Raw genomic sequence first — 15,472 nt, 5'->3', positions numbered from 1 at the left:
AGTCTAGGTGGTTCTCATCTGCTGTCTGGGCGTTTGGTGGTTTCATTTTTGTTGGTAGAAACTGGCTGCAAAGCATTTGATTAGGTGTCTCCTTGGGTTCCTCCAGGCAGAGTCATCAAATGTTTTAGGTCACAGCACACATTATATATACATTTCATACGTCCCAGGTCGTCTTACCCACATGAATGTGTCCTCACGGGGCAGAAGTTCTCTGACCCAGTGCTGAGCCTACCTATGGCCAGGGTTCAAGGGCATTTTCTATTTTTTTTTCTTTTTTTCTTCTTATGCTGGTGTTGACCCACTAAATTGATTTCAGGATCTACGATAGGGCTGCAAATTGCAGTTTGAAGAACCACCCTCAGGTATTTCCTAAAAGAGGAATTTCAGGGGGCTTCGGGCCTTCTCAGTGGTGATAGATTCTGCCATGTTGCTCCCGCCTTAGAGGAGACAGGACTGGTGACAGCTCCCCTTTTCCTCATGCTCAGTATTTTTAGACATAAAATTGCTTTTTGCTGGTCTGTTGGGTGTTGAATTTTTGTTTGAAACTGAGAATCTCTTTACATATTTATCAGTTCTTTGGTTTTCCTCTTGTGTGGAGCACCCATTTTTTTCTGTTGAGATGTTGCTCCTTTTCACCATGAATTTATAGGAGTTCTTTATATATTCTGGATACTAATCCTTTTGTTTATAAATTTTCCTTCTTTCTTTTTTTTTGAGACAGAGTCTTGCTCTGTTGCCCAGGCTGGAGTGCAGTGATGTGATCTCAGCTCACTGCACCCTCCGCCTCTTGGGTTCAAGTGATTCACCTGCCTCAGCCTCCCAAGTAGCTGGGACGATAGGCGCCCTCCACCGCACCTGGCTAATTTTTGTATTTTTGGTAGAGATGATGTTTCACTATGTTGGCCAGGCTGGTCTCGAACCCCTTACCTCAAGTGATCTGCCTGCCTCAGCCTCCCAAAGTACTGGGATTACAGGCGTGAGCCAGTGCGCCTTGCCTGTTTATTTCTTTTTAATGAATTAGAAGGGCTCATTTGTGCCGATGCAGGTGGGAAACGGAGAAAAGAGAACGCCTGGAGGTTTTTGTGAAATTGCTGAGGTGGGAACAGGGTTCCTGTAGCTTAGTGGTTCTCCTTGGGAGGGATTTTGCCCTCCAGGGCACACTTGGCAAGGCCTGGAGATGTTCTAGTTTTCGTACTGGGAAGGGAGGTGCTAGTGGCATCCACAGGTTGAGCCGAGGGACGCTGCTCAGCCTCCTGCGATGGACAGGGTGGCCCGGCCAAGGTGGAGAACGTGGCCTACCCTGTACAGAGCTGTGCACCAGCAGGACACGTTCCTGTGGTTAACCAGAACCCACCGGGTGCCGAGGCGACACGTACTGCTGTGAGACAGGACACAAGTCCACAACCTTGACCATCTCCTCTCTCTTCCTCCCCCAGGCCGGTCTTGACGAGCCCTGCCCGGGCCGACGCATGCGGAGGATGGAAACACTTGCCCGGCAATGTCTCTGGGCCGCCTCCTTCGCAGGGCCTCCTCAAAAGCCTCGGACCTCCTGACCCTCACCCCCGGTGGCAGCGGCAGCGGGTCCCCCTCTGTCCTGGATGGAGAGATTATCTACTCCAAGAACAATGTCTGCGTGCACCCGCCGGAGGGGCTGCAGGGGCTGGGGGAGCACCACCCAGGTGAGTCAGGGCAGGCGAGGCTCCAGGGTCGCACAGCCCAGGTTATTTTCCGAGCCAGGGCTCTAAAGGTCCTGGGCCACAGCACGTGAGAGAGTGCATTTGGTTCCTTTTCCAGAACGTGTAACTAACAGCAGCTGTCCTCGCGGAAGGAGGGTCTAGGGGTATTAAGTCTGGCTCATGGCAGGTTGGGTGAGTCCCTCAGCCCTGCTGCTTCCAGAGGGAGGGACAAAAGATGGGTTAGTGATCCCTGAGGCCTGCCTGGCCCCTTGTCATTCGTGTGAATAACTTGAAACAAATACACGCATTGCTTTGTTCATCTGTTGCTTTCTTTAATTTGCACAACAACCTCATGGGAGTGGCCAGGGCCCCAGCAGGCCTCTTAGGTGGGTAAGGACGCTGGTGTTCAGAGAGGCTGAGCGACTCTCGGCTGCATAGTGTCAGTGTATGGTGGAGGGGGGGCTGCAGGGCAGTCTCTGGACTCTCTCTTTTCATTTCTTCCTGTTGCCGTCCCCTTCCCTGGCTGCTAAAAGGATGTTTCAGGGCCCTAGTGTCCTGCAGCCTGGCTGTGGCCTGCACCGGCACATCCTAACATTTGCTTGGCTTGGGCAAGAGTACAGACAGAAGTCCCAGACAAGATGGCAAAATAGTAAAGTTGTCATCCGGGCACGGTGGTTCACACCTATAATCCCAGCACTTTGGGAGGCTGAGGTGGGAGGATTGCTTGAAGCCAGGAGTTTGAGACCAGCCTGGGCAACAGAGTTAGACTTCATCTCTATTAAAAAAAAAAAGTTATAAATTACAGTGAGATCTGGGCACTTTATGCAAATTATGTTTCAATCGAATACTGAATAAATAAATTTTTAAACAAGACAAAAGTTTAAATTATGCCAATGAAACATTTAAAGAGAGTGTTCTGTCCCCCTGCCTTGAGAAGTGTGTCTTTATAGCCACCAGCTGGTTGGATGCAGCTGCATAGGCAGGGGCTTCCCTGGGGTGCCCTAGAAAGGGGTGCAGGTTCTGGGCAATGCGGCCCCTTGACCCGGAGGTTGCCTGGCCTGAGGGCGTTCTAGGGAGAGAGACTGGGGAGTAGCCATCTCGGACCCTCTTGCCGATCGCAAAGCTGCGTGCTTCGAGGATGTGGAAACACTTCTCAGCCTCAGGCTCATGTTATCCTAATGCCAAGCTGGCTGACATTCCCCAGGCTTCCCAGCCTGTCTTGGCAACAGGAGCAGTGCTTAGGAGATTCTAGGGGTCTGAGTTGTGGAGGCCTGGAGACTGGGTGGGGGAGGCCCAGGAATCAGGATATCCCGAAACTGCTTGGTGCTGTGTTAGGAAATGCCACCTCCCCCTAGAACTGAGCACCCACCCACTTGCTCTGGCCCAGGAGAAATCCCTTCTCCCCATGTCACCAGCAACCCCGTGTGTGACATCAATGCTCATCTGCAAAGGTGGCCCCTTCCTCCAACAATCTGCATTAAAAAAATGCCATGAGTGCCACTGATGATTGGAAAAGGCCCAAATACCACCCAGCTTTGATGAATTATTTTTTATTTATTTATTTTTTTTTGAGACGGAGTCTCGCTCTGTCACCCAGGCTGGAGTGCAGTGGCACAATCTCGGCTCACTGCAAGCTCCGTCTCCTGGGTTCACACCATTCTCCTGCCTCAGCTTCCCAAGTAGCTGGGACTACAGGTGCCTGCCATCACGCCCGGCTAATTTTTTGTACATTTAGTAGAGACAGAGTTTCACCATGTTAGCCACGATGGTCTCGATCTCCTGACCTCGTGATCCACCCGCCTCGGTCTCCCAAAGTGCTGGGATTACAGGCGTGAGCCATCGCGCCCAGCTGTATGAATTCTTTTTGTGAAATAGAATGAAGTCTCCAGCCTCCATCCCTCCTAACAGTGCAGTAAAGCCATGAAGCTGGGCACCTGGGCCGCTGGGCTCACACAGACAGGGAGGCTGCAGGCAGGTGAGCCCTGGGGCCAGGGTCAGGGTTCTGAACACAGGGAGAGCCCCTGGTACTTGGAAAAGTGCATGGCAAGCCTGAGCTCATGGCTCATTGCCTGTAATCCCAGCACTTTGGGAGGCTGAGGTGGGCGGTTCGCTTGAGCTCAGGAGTTTGAGACTAGCCTGGGCAACATAGTGAAACCTTATTTCTAAAAAAAAAAAAAAAAAAAAAAAAAAAAAAAATTAGCTGGATGTGGTGGTGTGCACCTGTAGTCCCAGCTACTCGGGAGGCTGAGGTGGGAGAATTGCTTGAGCCTGGGAGGTGGGGGTTGCAGTAAGCTGAGATTGTACCACTGCACTCCAGCTTGAGGGCACAGAGCAAGACCCTGTCTCAAAGGAAAAAAAAAAAAAAATAAAGTCAAAAACCAAAAAGAAAGGCGCATGGCAGGCCGGTGCTCGGGGACCAGTGCACCCTGGATCTGCTGGAAGTGTGTGTTCTTAGAAAACACGCATAGCTGGAATTCATTTCAAGCTCCACAGTTTCCCTCTAGTGTTTTTGCTCAGGGCCAGGCTGTATCTGAGGCCAGACTGGCACTTTACTAAAGGGCAGTGGCCTCTCCGAGCGGCTCGCCAAAGATGCCACAGGGGCCTCATCCACAGCCTCCTGGCCTCTAACACGCCGTCCCTCTGGCTCCTCACAGGTTACCTGTGCTTGTACATGGAGAAGGATGAGATGCTGGGAGCCACCCTCATCCTGGCATGGGTCCCCAACTCTCGCATCCAGAGGCAGGACGAGGAGGCCCTGCGCTACATCACACCCGAGAGCTCCCCTGTTCGTAAGGCACCCCGCCCTCGGGGCCGGCGCACCCGGAGCTCAGGAGCCTCCCACCAGCCCTCCCCGACGGAGCTGCGGCCTGCCCTGATCCCCAAAGATGAGGACATCCTGGTGGTGGCCCAGAGTGCTCCGGACCGCGTGTTCGCCAGCCCTGCGCCAGAGGACGAGGAGAAGCTGGCGCAGGGCTTGGGGGTGGATGGTGCCCAGCCAGCCTCGCAGCCTGCTCGCAGCCCCTCCGGGATCCTGTCGACGGTCAGTCCGCAGGATGTCGCTGAGGAGGGGCGGGAGCCGCGGCCCGAGGCCGGGGAGGAGGATGGCTCCTTGGAACTGTCAGCCGAGGGCGTGAGCAGAGACAGCTCCTTTGACTCAGACTCAGACACCTTCTCCTCGCCCTTCTGCCTCTCACCCATCAGCGCGGCGCTGGCCGAGAGCCGCGGCTCCGTGTTTCTGGAAAGCGACAGCAGGTGAGTTCCTGGTTCTGGGCGTGGGCTCTCGGGAGGCCCCCAAGGCCTGACCTGGGCAGGAAGCAGTCACCTGCGTCACCTGTGATGCTAGGTGAGCGCTGGAGGCATCTGCCCGACCTGCCTGTGGCTGTGGCTGTGGCAGGAGCCCCTCCCCAAGGCGAGGGCTTCAGCAGGGAGTCCCCACTTTACACCCCACCGAGAGGACTGTGAAGGGTGCGTCGGGGTGTCCACATTCTTCTCTCTCCTTGAGACTCACTAGGACTAAACAGGCCCTGCCAGGTCTGATGGGTCCATGACCAGGGCCAAGCCCCCGGGAATCCTGGTCCCTTCTGTTCCCATCGCCGGAGGGGCAGGAGATTTTCAGTCCCCAAGCGAGTGCCCGAGAGGCCCGGGTGGCATCATTAGGCTCACGCACAGGGCTGGCCCAAGCCCAGATGTGCTGGTCCCCAGCTCCTGGCTCTGCCCTGCAGCCCACTGGGCACGTGACCTGGCCCCCTGTGGTCCCTGGAGGCATTAGCCTCCCTCTTTCTCATAGCTGTGGAGGATGGAACATAGTCCTGGGGCAGTGTTGACCATATTCACCTGACTTGGCAGCCACTATGCACCCCGGGGAGTCCAGCTGGAGTAGCTGAACTCCTTGCTGGCCACACTTGCAGGAGCTAGAGTTGGACCCATGCCCTGCGGTGGGTTCCCTGGGCCTTGGAACCCAAAGAGACTTTCCTGAGTGGGGAGGGTTGCATGGTGCTACGAGGGTCTCATGGCCTTGGGGTGAGTGCCCATGTGGTCGCATAAGCCTAGAGCCCCAGAGCCAGCACAGGGGGCCTGCATCTGACTTCCACAGCCCCTTCCTGTGCCCTGGCTGTGGTCCTTACCCTCATTAGATTTCTAGGCAAATAATGGTGGTGACCACAGACAACAGTAAGAGCTGACATCAGTCAGTGAGCAGGTCATTAACTGTTGAGCTCGTGGTGTGAGCTGGGCACATGCTGGATGTGGGTGGTCCAGGCCTTGCCTGGGTGCTGGACACCGTGGGCTGTGGATGGTACACGTGTGTGCCTTCCACAGCCCCATGCCCCGTGAGGTGGGCCCTCATATTATCCCCTGCTATGGAAGGGGAAAGGGCGGCTTGGAGAAGGTCAGCAACTTGTCAGGGGTCACCCAGCCAGTGCCCAGGGCCAAGCTGGGATTTGAACCCAGCTGGGTCTGCCCCAGGGCTGCAGCATAAAAGGTCACCCCAGGCCGATTAAGCCAGGGAGTGGTGGGGCATGAAGTAGGGACACAGGCTTTGCTGACCTCAGCAGGGGTGACTGTGGGACGGGTTCTTCACTGATTTTATCCCTCCAATAAGATGCAGTCTGTTACAGCCCCAGGGTGAACCGATAACATTCATCTCAGTTATTGGAGAGTGCAGATAAAAAGAAGCCATGAGCCGTAACAGAGGACTCCAGGTCCCAGGAGGCTTGCTGAGCTGGGTGGCGTCAGGCGCCAGGGAACCCGAGGAGGTGTGGGGGGGTGGGGACCGAACTCTGGTCCTGGCCTGGGTCCCGCTGGCCAGACTCAGTCGGAGCTCCCCCTGGTGGTGCCAGGCCAACAGTGCAGCAGAACCTGCGGGCGTCCCCATGTCCCTGCATCCCCAGGGCCCAGCGAGGGGAAGGTCCCAGCTGTGTCCCAGAGAGGTGGTGGGGTTGGCCCACGGTCTTGGGGCTCAGGATTCCGTGGCAGGATCACAACCAGAACCTGGCCGGTCAGCTCTCTGTCCCGCAGCCCCATCTCGTAGGGAGCTCAAGTTTAGGAGTTAGGGAGTTGAGTGCCGGTTGAGTCCTGGCACCACTGGTTAGTATGAACCTGGGAAATTCTTTCTCTTCTTGGAGCCTTGATTTCCCTGCTTGTAAGATGAGGCTGGTAATATCCACTTTCTGGGGGTATTGTGAGAATGCACCTCGGTTCGCCTTTCCCCGCCCTCCGCCTTGCTGGTTCTCCAACCTGGCTGCATGTGGGGGTTCCTGGGGGGAGCCTTTATACGCTGATGCCCAGGTCCCTCCAGATTCTTCTAGAGCAGTGATTCTCACCCGGGGCTGAGTCTGTGCCCAGGGGGTGTATGGCAATGCCAGGAGACACTTTTTTGTCACAACTGAGGGTGGGGGTGTATTGGCATCAGTGGGCAGCGGACAGGGGTGCTGTGCACTCACTCTGGAAGCCAAGCTGCCCCTCTGCCTGGCACCCGCCGGGGGCCGCCCATCATTTTCAGGATGAAGCGCCATCTCCTTTGCTCGGGGTCCAAGGCCCGCCACCATCTGGCCCTGCTGAGCGATGCTGCCTGCCTCCCCGCCCCCCACTGTGCACACCTCCAAGTTCGTCGTCCTCTCTGCCTCTAGATCTCGTGGGGCTCTCTCTGCCTCATGCCTTTGGCCAGGGATCCCCTCTGCCTGGGCTTCCTCCTTCCCCTCTCTCCTAACCGGCCAGCTTGTATGTTTGAGACTCAGCTCCTGGGGCGAGGCAGCTTCATGTCAGCTTTTGGCGGAGGCTCCTCTATTCCCCCGAACCCTGGGCTGAGGAGGGCACTCCCCATGGCCCCCTTCTCTGCTCTGACACTCGAGTCCCCACTGAGACACCCTGTCCACCCGTACTTCCCCAGCTGCTGGGAGGCAGATGGTGGTAAAGGAGTAAATTTTGGGGCCCGACAGATCTGTTTCCAGTCCTGGCATCATCCTGAGTTGTGTGTGATCTTGTGGCCGTTACCTCCCACATCCAAAATGCAGGTGCCTCGCGGGTGTGAAATGCGGCCAAGAACCCCCTTGTAGGGCAGAGTCGGTATGAGGGTTGAGCACCAGCCTGGGGTATGGGGTCAGCGAGCCTGGCCTGGGACTTGTCCCCACCCGGAGACCATGCTGGGGGGTGCTTACCGCAGCCTGGCCCTGCTCCTGATGAAGGCTCAGAAAATGCCTCTTGGCCACATGGCCTCTGGCTCGGTGCGGCTCGCCCCTCAGGCCTGTGTCAGCCCGGTCCAGGGGAGGCTTGCTGAACGTGGCGAGTTGCAGCTTTGTGCCGGGACGAGGTGGATGTGGATAGGACTCTCCTCACCCCCCAGAAGCGTGTGCTTCAGTACAAGGCTGGAGTGAAAACAGCCTGTCTCCAAGACATACTGCTGAGAGCTTTGTTTTTATTTTTAAAAAGTAGATATGGAGGCCGGGCACTGTGACTCACGCCTATAATCCCAGCAGTTTGGGAGGCCAAGGTGGGTGGATTGCTTGAGCCTAGGAGTTCAAGACCAGCCTGGGGAAAATGGGAAAACCTCATCTCTATAAAAAATACATAAAATTTAGCTGGGCAAAGTGGTGCATGCCTATGGTCCTAGCTACTCAGGAGGCTGAGGCAGGAGGATGGCTTGAGCCTGGGAGGTGGAGGCTGCAGTGAGCTGTGATCATGCCATTGCACTCCAGCCTGGGTGACAGAGAGACACCCTGTATAGAAGAAAAAAAAAAAAAAGAAAGAAAGAGAAAAAAAGAAAAGCAGACATGGATTCTGAAAGGGGCTGGGCGGGCCCTGGAATCTGCATTTCCCTGGTCTTTCCTTGCTCCAATGCGCTTCTGGCCCCCACCACATGGTAGACCCAGGAAGCAGAGGTGGTGCTCCTTGCCCCGTCCCCATCCCCCCCGGGGCCTTCGTGTGATGGGACTGGAGATCCTTGGCTAAGGTGGTTAATTGTCCTAGACGCTATAGAGCAGGCGTCCCCAGCCCGGCTGCCCAGCCCGGCTGCCCGTGAGAATGCCCTGGGCAGCTTTAAAAATCCTGATGCCCAGGCTGCACCCAGACCAATTAAACTAGGATCGCTGGGGTGGGGCCCAGGCATGGGAATGTTTTGAACTTCCTGGGGGTTTCTGAAGTGCAGGTAGCGTTGAGAGTTCTCCCTGCTGTGAAGGGGCTGAGAGAGAGAGCGCGAGAGAGTGCGCGCTCCTGGTGCTCTGGGTTGTGGAGGGGCGTCAGGGCCGAGGCCCCCAGAGGACTGGCCACTCCGCGGGGGTGTTGGTGAGGACTCGGGTGCACCCATCGCCACTCTGAGGGGTGGGGCGTCTATTAATAATTAACTGGGAGTTGAGTCCCCCGGGAGGGCAGAGCAGGTAGGCTGGCTCGAGGGTCCCCTCTAGTGGTGGATCTGAAGAACTGCATGTGCAGGCTGCGTGTCTGGCTGGGATTGGCCAGGAGGGACAACTCCCCCACCCCACCCCGGGGGCCGAGGGTCCCCCAGGTATATGGTTATTTGGCAAGTAGTTCACAGAAGAACTGAGGGGTTAGAAATGGCAGTGTTCCCCGGGCTGCCCACATTCGTGTGCTACCTGTAGAGTATGGCCGGCCAGGATGCTAGAAGGTGAGCCCACCTACCAAACCCAGAGGTCTCCTTTGGAAGCCCCAGCCCCCAGTCCAGCGACAGCCTGGAAATCCTTGACCAAGTGAGTATTCGAGGTTGACTTGGGGGATGGGCTGATACGGAGAGCTGCTGTCACCAATGTGTCGTCCTGCCTCCCCGCCCTGAGACCCCAAGACCCTGAGCTTCCCCGAGCCAGGGTGAGTCCTGGGCTATCTTGGTCCAGTGCCCTCATCAGTGTCAGAAAGCAAGGCTCTGGGGTGTGCTGGGGAGGGTGACCACCAAGCACGACTGGTCATCCTGCCCTTGGTTTCTGTGCTGGAAGTTATCGTCCAGCCTAAAAGGCCAGTTGGGCAAGGGTGTGGAATAACGGGGCGCCATGGGGCTGGCACCGTGTCCACTGACCCTGCCCTGGGGATGTGCATTGGTGACCTGGATAAAGAACAGAAACAAGCCTGGGCAACATAGCGAGACCCCGTCTCTACCAAAAAGAAAAAAATTAGCTGGGTGTGGTGGTGCATGCCTTTAATCCAAGCTACTAGTCTGGAGGCTGAGGCAGGAGGACTGCTTGAGCCTGGGAGGTGGAGGCTGCAGTGAGCCATGATCGCACCAGTGCACTCAAGCCTGGGTGACAGAGTGAGACCTTGTCAAAAACAAAAACAACGACAACAACAAAAACAACAGATTCTGCTCCCTAAGTGCAAATGTCTTCTCTGGACCTCATCCTAAGAAATAATCCAAATTACAGATAGAAAGGCCAAAGTGGCCGGCATGTGGCTCAAGCCTGTAATTCCAGTGCTTTGGGAGGCTAAGGTGGGCAGATCACTTGAAGGTGGGAGTTGGAGGCCAGCGTGGTCAACACGGTAAAACCCCGTCTCAACTAAAAATACAAAAATTAGTTCAGCATGGTGGCACATGCCTGTAATCCCAGCTACTTGGGAAGCTCAGGCAGGAGAATCGCTTGAACTTGGGAGGCAGAGGTTGCAGTGAGCCTAGATGGCGCCCCTGCACTCCAGCCTGGGTGACAGAGCTAGACCTTGTCTCAAAAGAAAATAAAAGTAGAAAGACAAAAGCTTCTGCATGAAGATGTTCATCGTGGTATTCCTTACAGTGGAGAAAAAGGAGCAGAACGTAAGAATCCAACAGCAGAGGAGGTGGACCGACTAAGGTCCCTCTAAGGTCCCTCTGTTGGATCAGGGAGTTTCCAAACCTGGGCTCATGAGCCCCTGAAATCTTACCCCACTTTTTTTTATATGAGGAGGAGGCACCATCTGACTTCCCAGAAGGTCTGTGACCCATAAAAGGTTCAGAAGCTCGGTGCTGCCAGATAGGAGAAGATGTGGTATTGACAAGGACTGTCAAATAGTCCATGCTGTGTTGCAGTGTGGAAATTTACAGTGAATCAGACACAAAGCAGGAAACGGGTTATGATTCTGCACATTGCAGTTAAACTCTGGGAAGAGGCCTGAGGTGCGGATGAGGCTCTCAGGGCAGGGCTGCCCAGCAGAGCTTCTGCCAGGACAGAACCCAGGTCTGCGCCATCCCGCACAGCGGCCACTGGCTTCGTGTAAGCTCTTGAACCCTTGAAATGGCACAAGTGCAACTAAATTTTTAATTTTACATAATATGGATTAATAAAATTGTTTTTAATTTAAAAATGTTTTTAAATTTCATTTTTAGAGACAGAGTCTCACTCTATTGCTCAGGCTGGTGTACAGTGGCGGCAGCACAATCACAGCTCACTGCAGCCTCGACCTCCCGGGCTCGAGTGATCCTCCCACCTCAGCCTCGCAAGTAGCTTGGATTGCAGGGATGCACCACCATGCCCCGTTCATTTATTTTATTTTTTAGAGACAGAGTCTTGCTGTGTTGCCCAGGCTGGTCTCAAACTCCTAGGCTCAAATGACCCTCCTGCCTGGACCTCCCAAAGTGCTGGGATTACAGGCATGAACCACCTGCCCAGCCTTGATTAATATAAATGTGAATAGCTCCTGTGTCCGTGGCCACGGCAGTGGATGGCAGAGGTTGAGAGGAAGGTGTGCCCATGTGTTAGTCTAGTGTGATTATGAGCACTTTTTTTTTCCTTTACTTTTCTGTTTTCGAAAATGTTATTCTGTGATTATGTTAAGCTTAGAATGAAAACCAATGTATAAAAATAGACAGATGGGGCCGGGCGCGGTGGCTCACGCCTGTAAACCCAGCACTTTAGGAGGCTAAGGTGGGTGGATCAGGAGGTCAGGGGTTCAAGATCAGCCTGACCAACTTGGTGAAACCCCGTCTCTACTAAAAATACAAAAATTAGCTGGGCGTGGTGGTGGGCGCCTGTAATCCCAGCTACTCAGGAGGCTGAGGCAGGAGAATCTCTTGAACCCGGGAGGCGGAGATTGCAGTGAGCCGAGATCGCGCCATTGCACTCTAGCCTGGATGACAGAGCAAGACTCCGTCTCAAAAAAAAAAAAAAAAAAGACAGACGGGGAAAACCCTGCACATTCGGGGGCGCTGAGCATCTCCCACTGCCCTGCACACTGCTAACTAGTGAAGAGGCCTCCAGGGCGAGCTGGTCACTGAGGTCCTTTCAGTGACACCAGTGCCACCGGCCTGCCACCTTGGATCCCGTGCCGCCAGAGGGGCCTCCCCCTGGGGAAGCGAGTGTTTTGTTCTCTCTCTCCCTGGGTCCTCTTGTCATTCCTGGCATGCGTTCTCGGGGCGGCCAGCCTAGGCAAGACGGTGTTTGGGTATTGGGATGGGCTGGGTGGCCTGGCCTCAGGGTTTGGCCACTTATTACTGTGGTTTCTGTCATGTAGTTCCTGCCAGGTCAGACTCAGTCCAAGCGGGTTGGCGCGGCCACAGGTGGGCAAGGGCCAGAAGCAATGTGCTGCCCAGCCAGGAGTCCTGCCGGGACCCCCTGCCCTCCCGCTTTCCTCTTGCCGTTTCCTGCACACACACTGGGCGCTTCACCCCAAGCATAGCCGCTTCCCACCTTGCTCCCTGCAACTGGAATGTTCTCCTCTCTCCTGCTGAAACCCCAGCCCACCTGCAGGCAGAAGAGACTTTCTTCTCCGTGACCCCTGCTGGGACCTGAGTTTTCTCTCTGGAGAGCTCCTATCAAGGCCACGTGGTGTTCCCTACATGCACCACTGTTCCCGGGTGCTTCCTCACAGGGTCCTCCCAGTGCCTGGGCCAGCGCCGTCAGCAGAGCGTCCTGCAATACACGCGGTCCTGTGCCTGTGCCCCACTGTGTGTGGTCACCACGCCCTAGAAATGCAGCAGATGTGGCCAAGCAACTGGACTTTGGTCTTTCTTTATCTTCAATGAATGTGAAGTTTGGTGGTTACAGCGGGAGGCTTCCACGCCTGACAGCACAGGTCTGGACGGAACGTTCCTGGGAGGACGGAAGGTGGACCCTAGAAACGTAGCGACCCTCCCAGCAGGACAGGCCCGAAAAACGCTCTGTCCAAAGTAATGGGAGAAAGATAAGATGATAAGACAAGGCCCCTCTACTCCCTCAGGGTGGCCCCTGTCATGGGGGCGATGGCACAAGGGTTCACCTGGAGCCGGCCAGTGCTTGGACAGCAGACCCCAAGGGGTGGCCGCTCCCCACCTCACACGGCTTCCCTGGCAGGTGCCAGCCCTCCCCTCAGGGCGCGTGAGGCAGTAATAAACGGCATCTCAGTGCTTTTTGCCTTTAGGAGGAAAAGGCTCCCTGTCGACCAAGTATCAGCAGCAGTGGCTGAATTATTAACGGCGTTATCGTTCATCGTTGGTGTGACGGCCCCTGTCCTCCCATACAGCACAGAGGACAGAAATGAAGCTCTCGGGGAAGAGTCCAGTCTCTGAGAATGAGCTAGAACCAGTGCGCTTGGTGAGCCAGGACCCAGTGCTGGGAAGCATCCTTGCAGGAGCTCCCACGGAAGGCCCTGGGGGTGTCGCCCTGGCCTCGCAAAGCTCTGCTCGCTCCGGATCCCTTCTGCATTTCCTGCCGTTCCTTTTCTGCCGAACCCTCCAGGCAAGCCCGAGGCAGATTAGAAACTCCTGGAGGTGGGCGAAGAAGTGAGCAGTGGCACACGAATCAGGACGCGCTTTGCCCTTCCTGTCTTTGTTCCGGGGTGCAGCAGCTGCCCAGCAAATCAGAGCCCAGAGCAGGAGACGGGGGGGACACAAAGCAGGGGACGAGGAAGGGAGCGGGAGGCGAGGGGTGGAGGGAAGGGCATGTGAGAGGGTCCAGGGCAGGACACAGCAGGGAAGGGCGCAAGGGGTGAGCGGGGAGGGTGGGCCGTGCGTGTCTTAGGGGCCACTCCAGCAGCAGCAGGGACCAGGGGCGGGTGCAGCACAGATGTCCAGGAGCTGCCGCCACCCAGGGGAGGGACAGCTGGGTCCCAGAGAGACCTCGGAGGTGGGATGGCCAGGAGCTGGGAGGGCTGCATCCTCCATTCCTCCCAAATTTCAGGATCAAACCCCCGATCCCAGTCGTGGGCCAACCAGGGCGCCCGGGGATACCCCGAGAGCGCCCGCCGCCCCCTGAGGATGCTCCAGGAACCCCCGCCCACCCCTCCGGGCCCAGCGCAGCCTGGCAGCCGGGAAGCCAGCAGCTCCTGAAGGTCTGTTGTTTGGGTTTGTTTGTGCTTCTGTAACCGGGAGCTGAGATTTATTTCTTTAAAACATCCCATTGCCCGACACCCTGCAATCTGTTCTGTGTGTCGTTCAGACTAATCTCGTCTTGTTTCTGTAGCACTTGGCAGGCTCTGTGTGGCGTTCCTCCCTCCCCCAGACTCCCCCCCGCCCAAGCCAAGGTGGCCACCACCAGCTGCTCCGCCTGCACCCGGAGGGTGGCCGATGCCGGGGGTCTGAGGGAAGCTGTTACGGGAAGGGCAGCTGGCTGGTCCGAGCCCCATGAACTGGCGTGTGGCCACGGTCAGTCTAGAAATGGCCACAGGACATAGCCTCGCCCCGGCAGTCTCACTGTCAGGCGGAGAAGCCAAGCAGGCGCCCAGCCGAGCACTGGTCCCCTCCCTGGCTGCCCCTCAGCTCTGGGAGCTTGGAGGGGCTGCCAAAGAATTCGACTGGGACGCCACCATGCCCAGCCCTCTGGTGTGCAACTCTGGCTTGGCTGTTTGGCTCACACATGATGTCTAGGCAGGGAAGGAGCTGGCGGGCTTGGTTGGGCGAGGCCTATAAGTGAGTGAGCTTTGGTCAGAGGCCCAGCTGTGAATCCAAACCCCACTCAAGACCCCCAGGGGGTGGCCTTGGACGGTGTTGAACCACTCTGTACCTCAGTTTACTCCTCTGTGAAGTGGGGGCATTGTGGGGGTTCAGGAAGGCTGTGCGTGTAAAGCTCTGCACAGAGGGCTCAGTACAGGGCAGGTAAACAGTCATCATCACTGTGTACCTGACTGAGTTGCCAGCCCCGTTGGACGTGCTTGTATCAGTGTCCTGGGGCTGCTGTGACAAAGGACCACAAACCGGGTGCTTGAAACAAGAGAAATGTATTCTCTCACGGTCCTGGAGGCCAGAAGTCCAAAATCAAGGTGTCTGCAGAGCCACGCTCCCTCTGGAAGGTCTAGGGGAGGGTCCTTCCTGGTCTCTTCCGATTTGGGTGGCTGCAGGCATTCTTTGGCTTGTGGCCACATCGTTCCAACCTCTGCCTCTGTTGCCACCTGGGCAGGGTGTGTCCCTTTGTGTGCCCTCTCTTCTTCTCATACGGATGCCAGTCATTAGATAGGGCCCACCTGAATCTAGGGTGACCTCGTCTTAGCTTGGTGACATCTGCTCAGACCATATTTCTGAATAAGGTCACATTGGGAGCTTCTGTGTGGACACGAATCTGGGGGGAGCACTGTTCACCGTGGCACATGCTCTATGGGTGCCGACCTGAATCCCAGAAACAGCACCCGACATCAGTGTGGTCATCACCCCGTTTTAGGAAAGGGTGACGCAGAGCTCAAGCCTCCAGCACAAAGTGATGGCTGAACAGTGACTCTGGTTAAAAACAAAAAGCAAAAAACCAAACACAATCAGGGCCCTGAGAAACTCCTCGTTTCTGTCATGTCAGTTGCTCCTCATGGCCCAGCCTCGTCGACCCCTAGAGCTGAGTGAGTGAGTCTGGTCAGGAGTCCCAGACAGGTTGCTGGCGCCCCGGCAAAGACGCTGTAGAAATGGGCTTCCAAAGGGACAAAAGAGATTG

General features: G+C 56.1%; 1 protein-coding gene across 8 annotated transcripts in view; it reads left to right on the top strand.

Moving 5' to 3' along the window:
• Nucleotides 1-15,472, top strand: part of TBC1D16 (TBC1 domain family member 16) — a 101,482-nt gene that overhangs the window by 20,980 nt on the left and 65,030 nt on the right. For 7 of the 8 annotated variants that reach the window (XM_054456576.2, XM_054456577.2, XM_063656898.1 and 4 more), the window contains exons 2-3: nucleotides 1,437-1,679; nucleotides 4,331-4,928. In XM_054456576.2, the coding sequence (XP_054312551.1) occupies nucleotides 1,499-1,679; nucleotides 4,331-4,928 (779 nt within the window). In that variant the 5' untranslated portion in view covers nucleotides 1,437-1,498. Of the gene's footprint in view, nucleotides 1-1,436; nucleotides 1,680-4,330; nucleotides 4,929-15,472 lie in introns of those variants that run through there. The other variant, XM_063656900.1, reaches the window with a different exon arrangement.

The sequence above is a fragment of the Pongo pygmaeus genome, chromosome 19 (genome assembly GCF_028885625.2).
Source record: "Pongo pygmaeus isolate AG05252 chromosome 19, NHGRI_mPonPyg2-v2.0_pri, whole genome shotgun sequence".
Classification (NCBI taxonomy): domain Eukaryota; kingdom Metazoa; phylum Chordata; class Mammalia; order Primates; family Hominidae; genus Pongo; species Pongo pygmaeus.
This window is presented reverse-complemented; position numbering and strand designations above follow the sequence as displayed.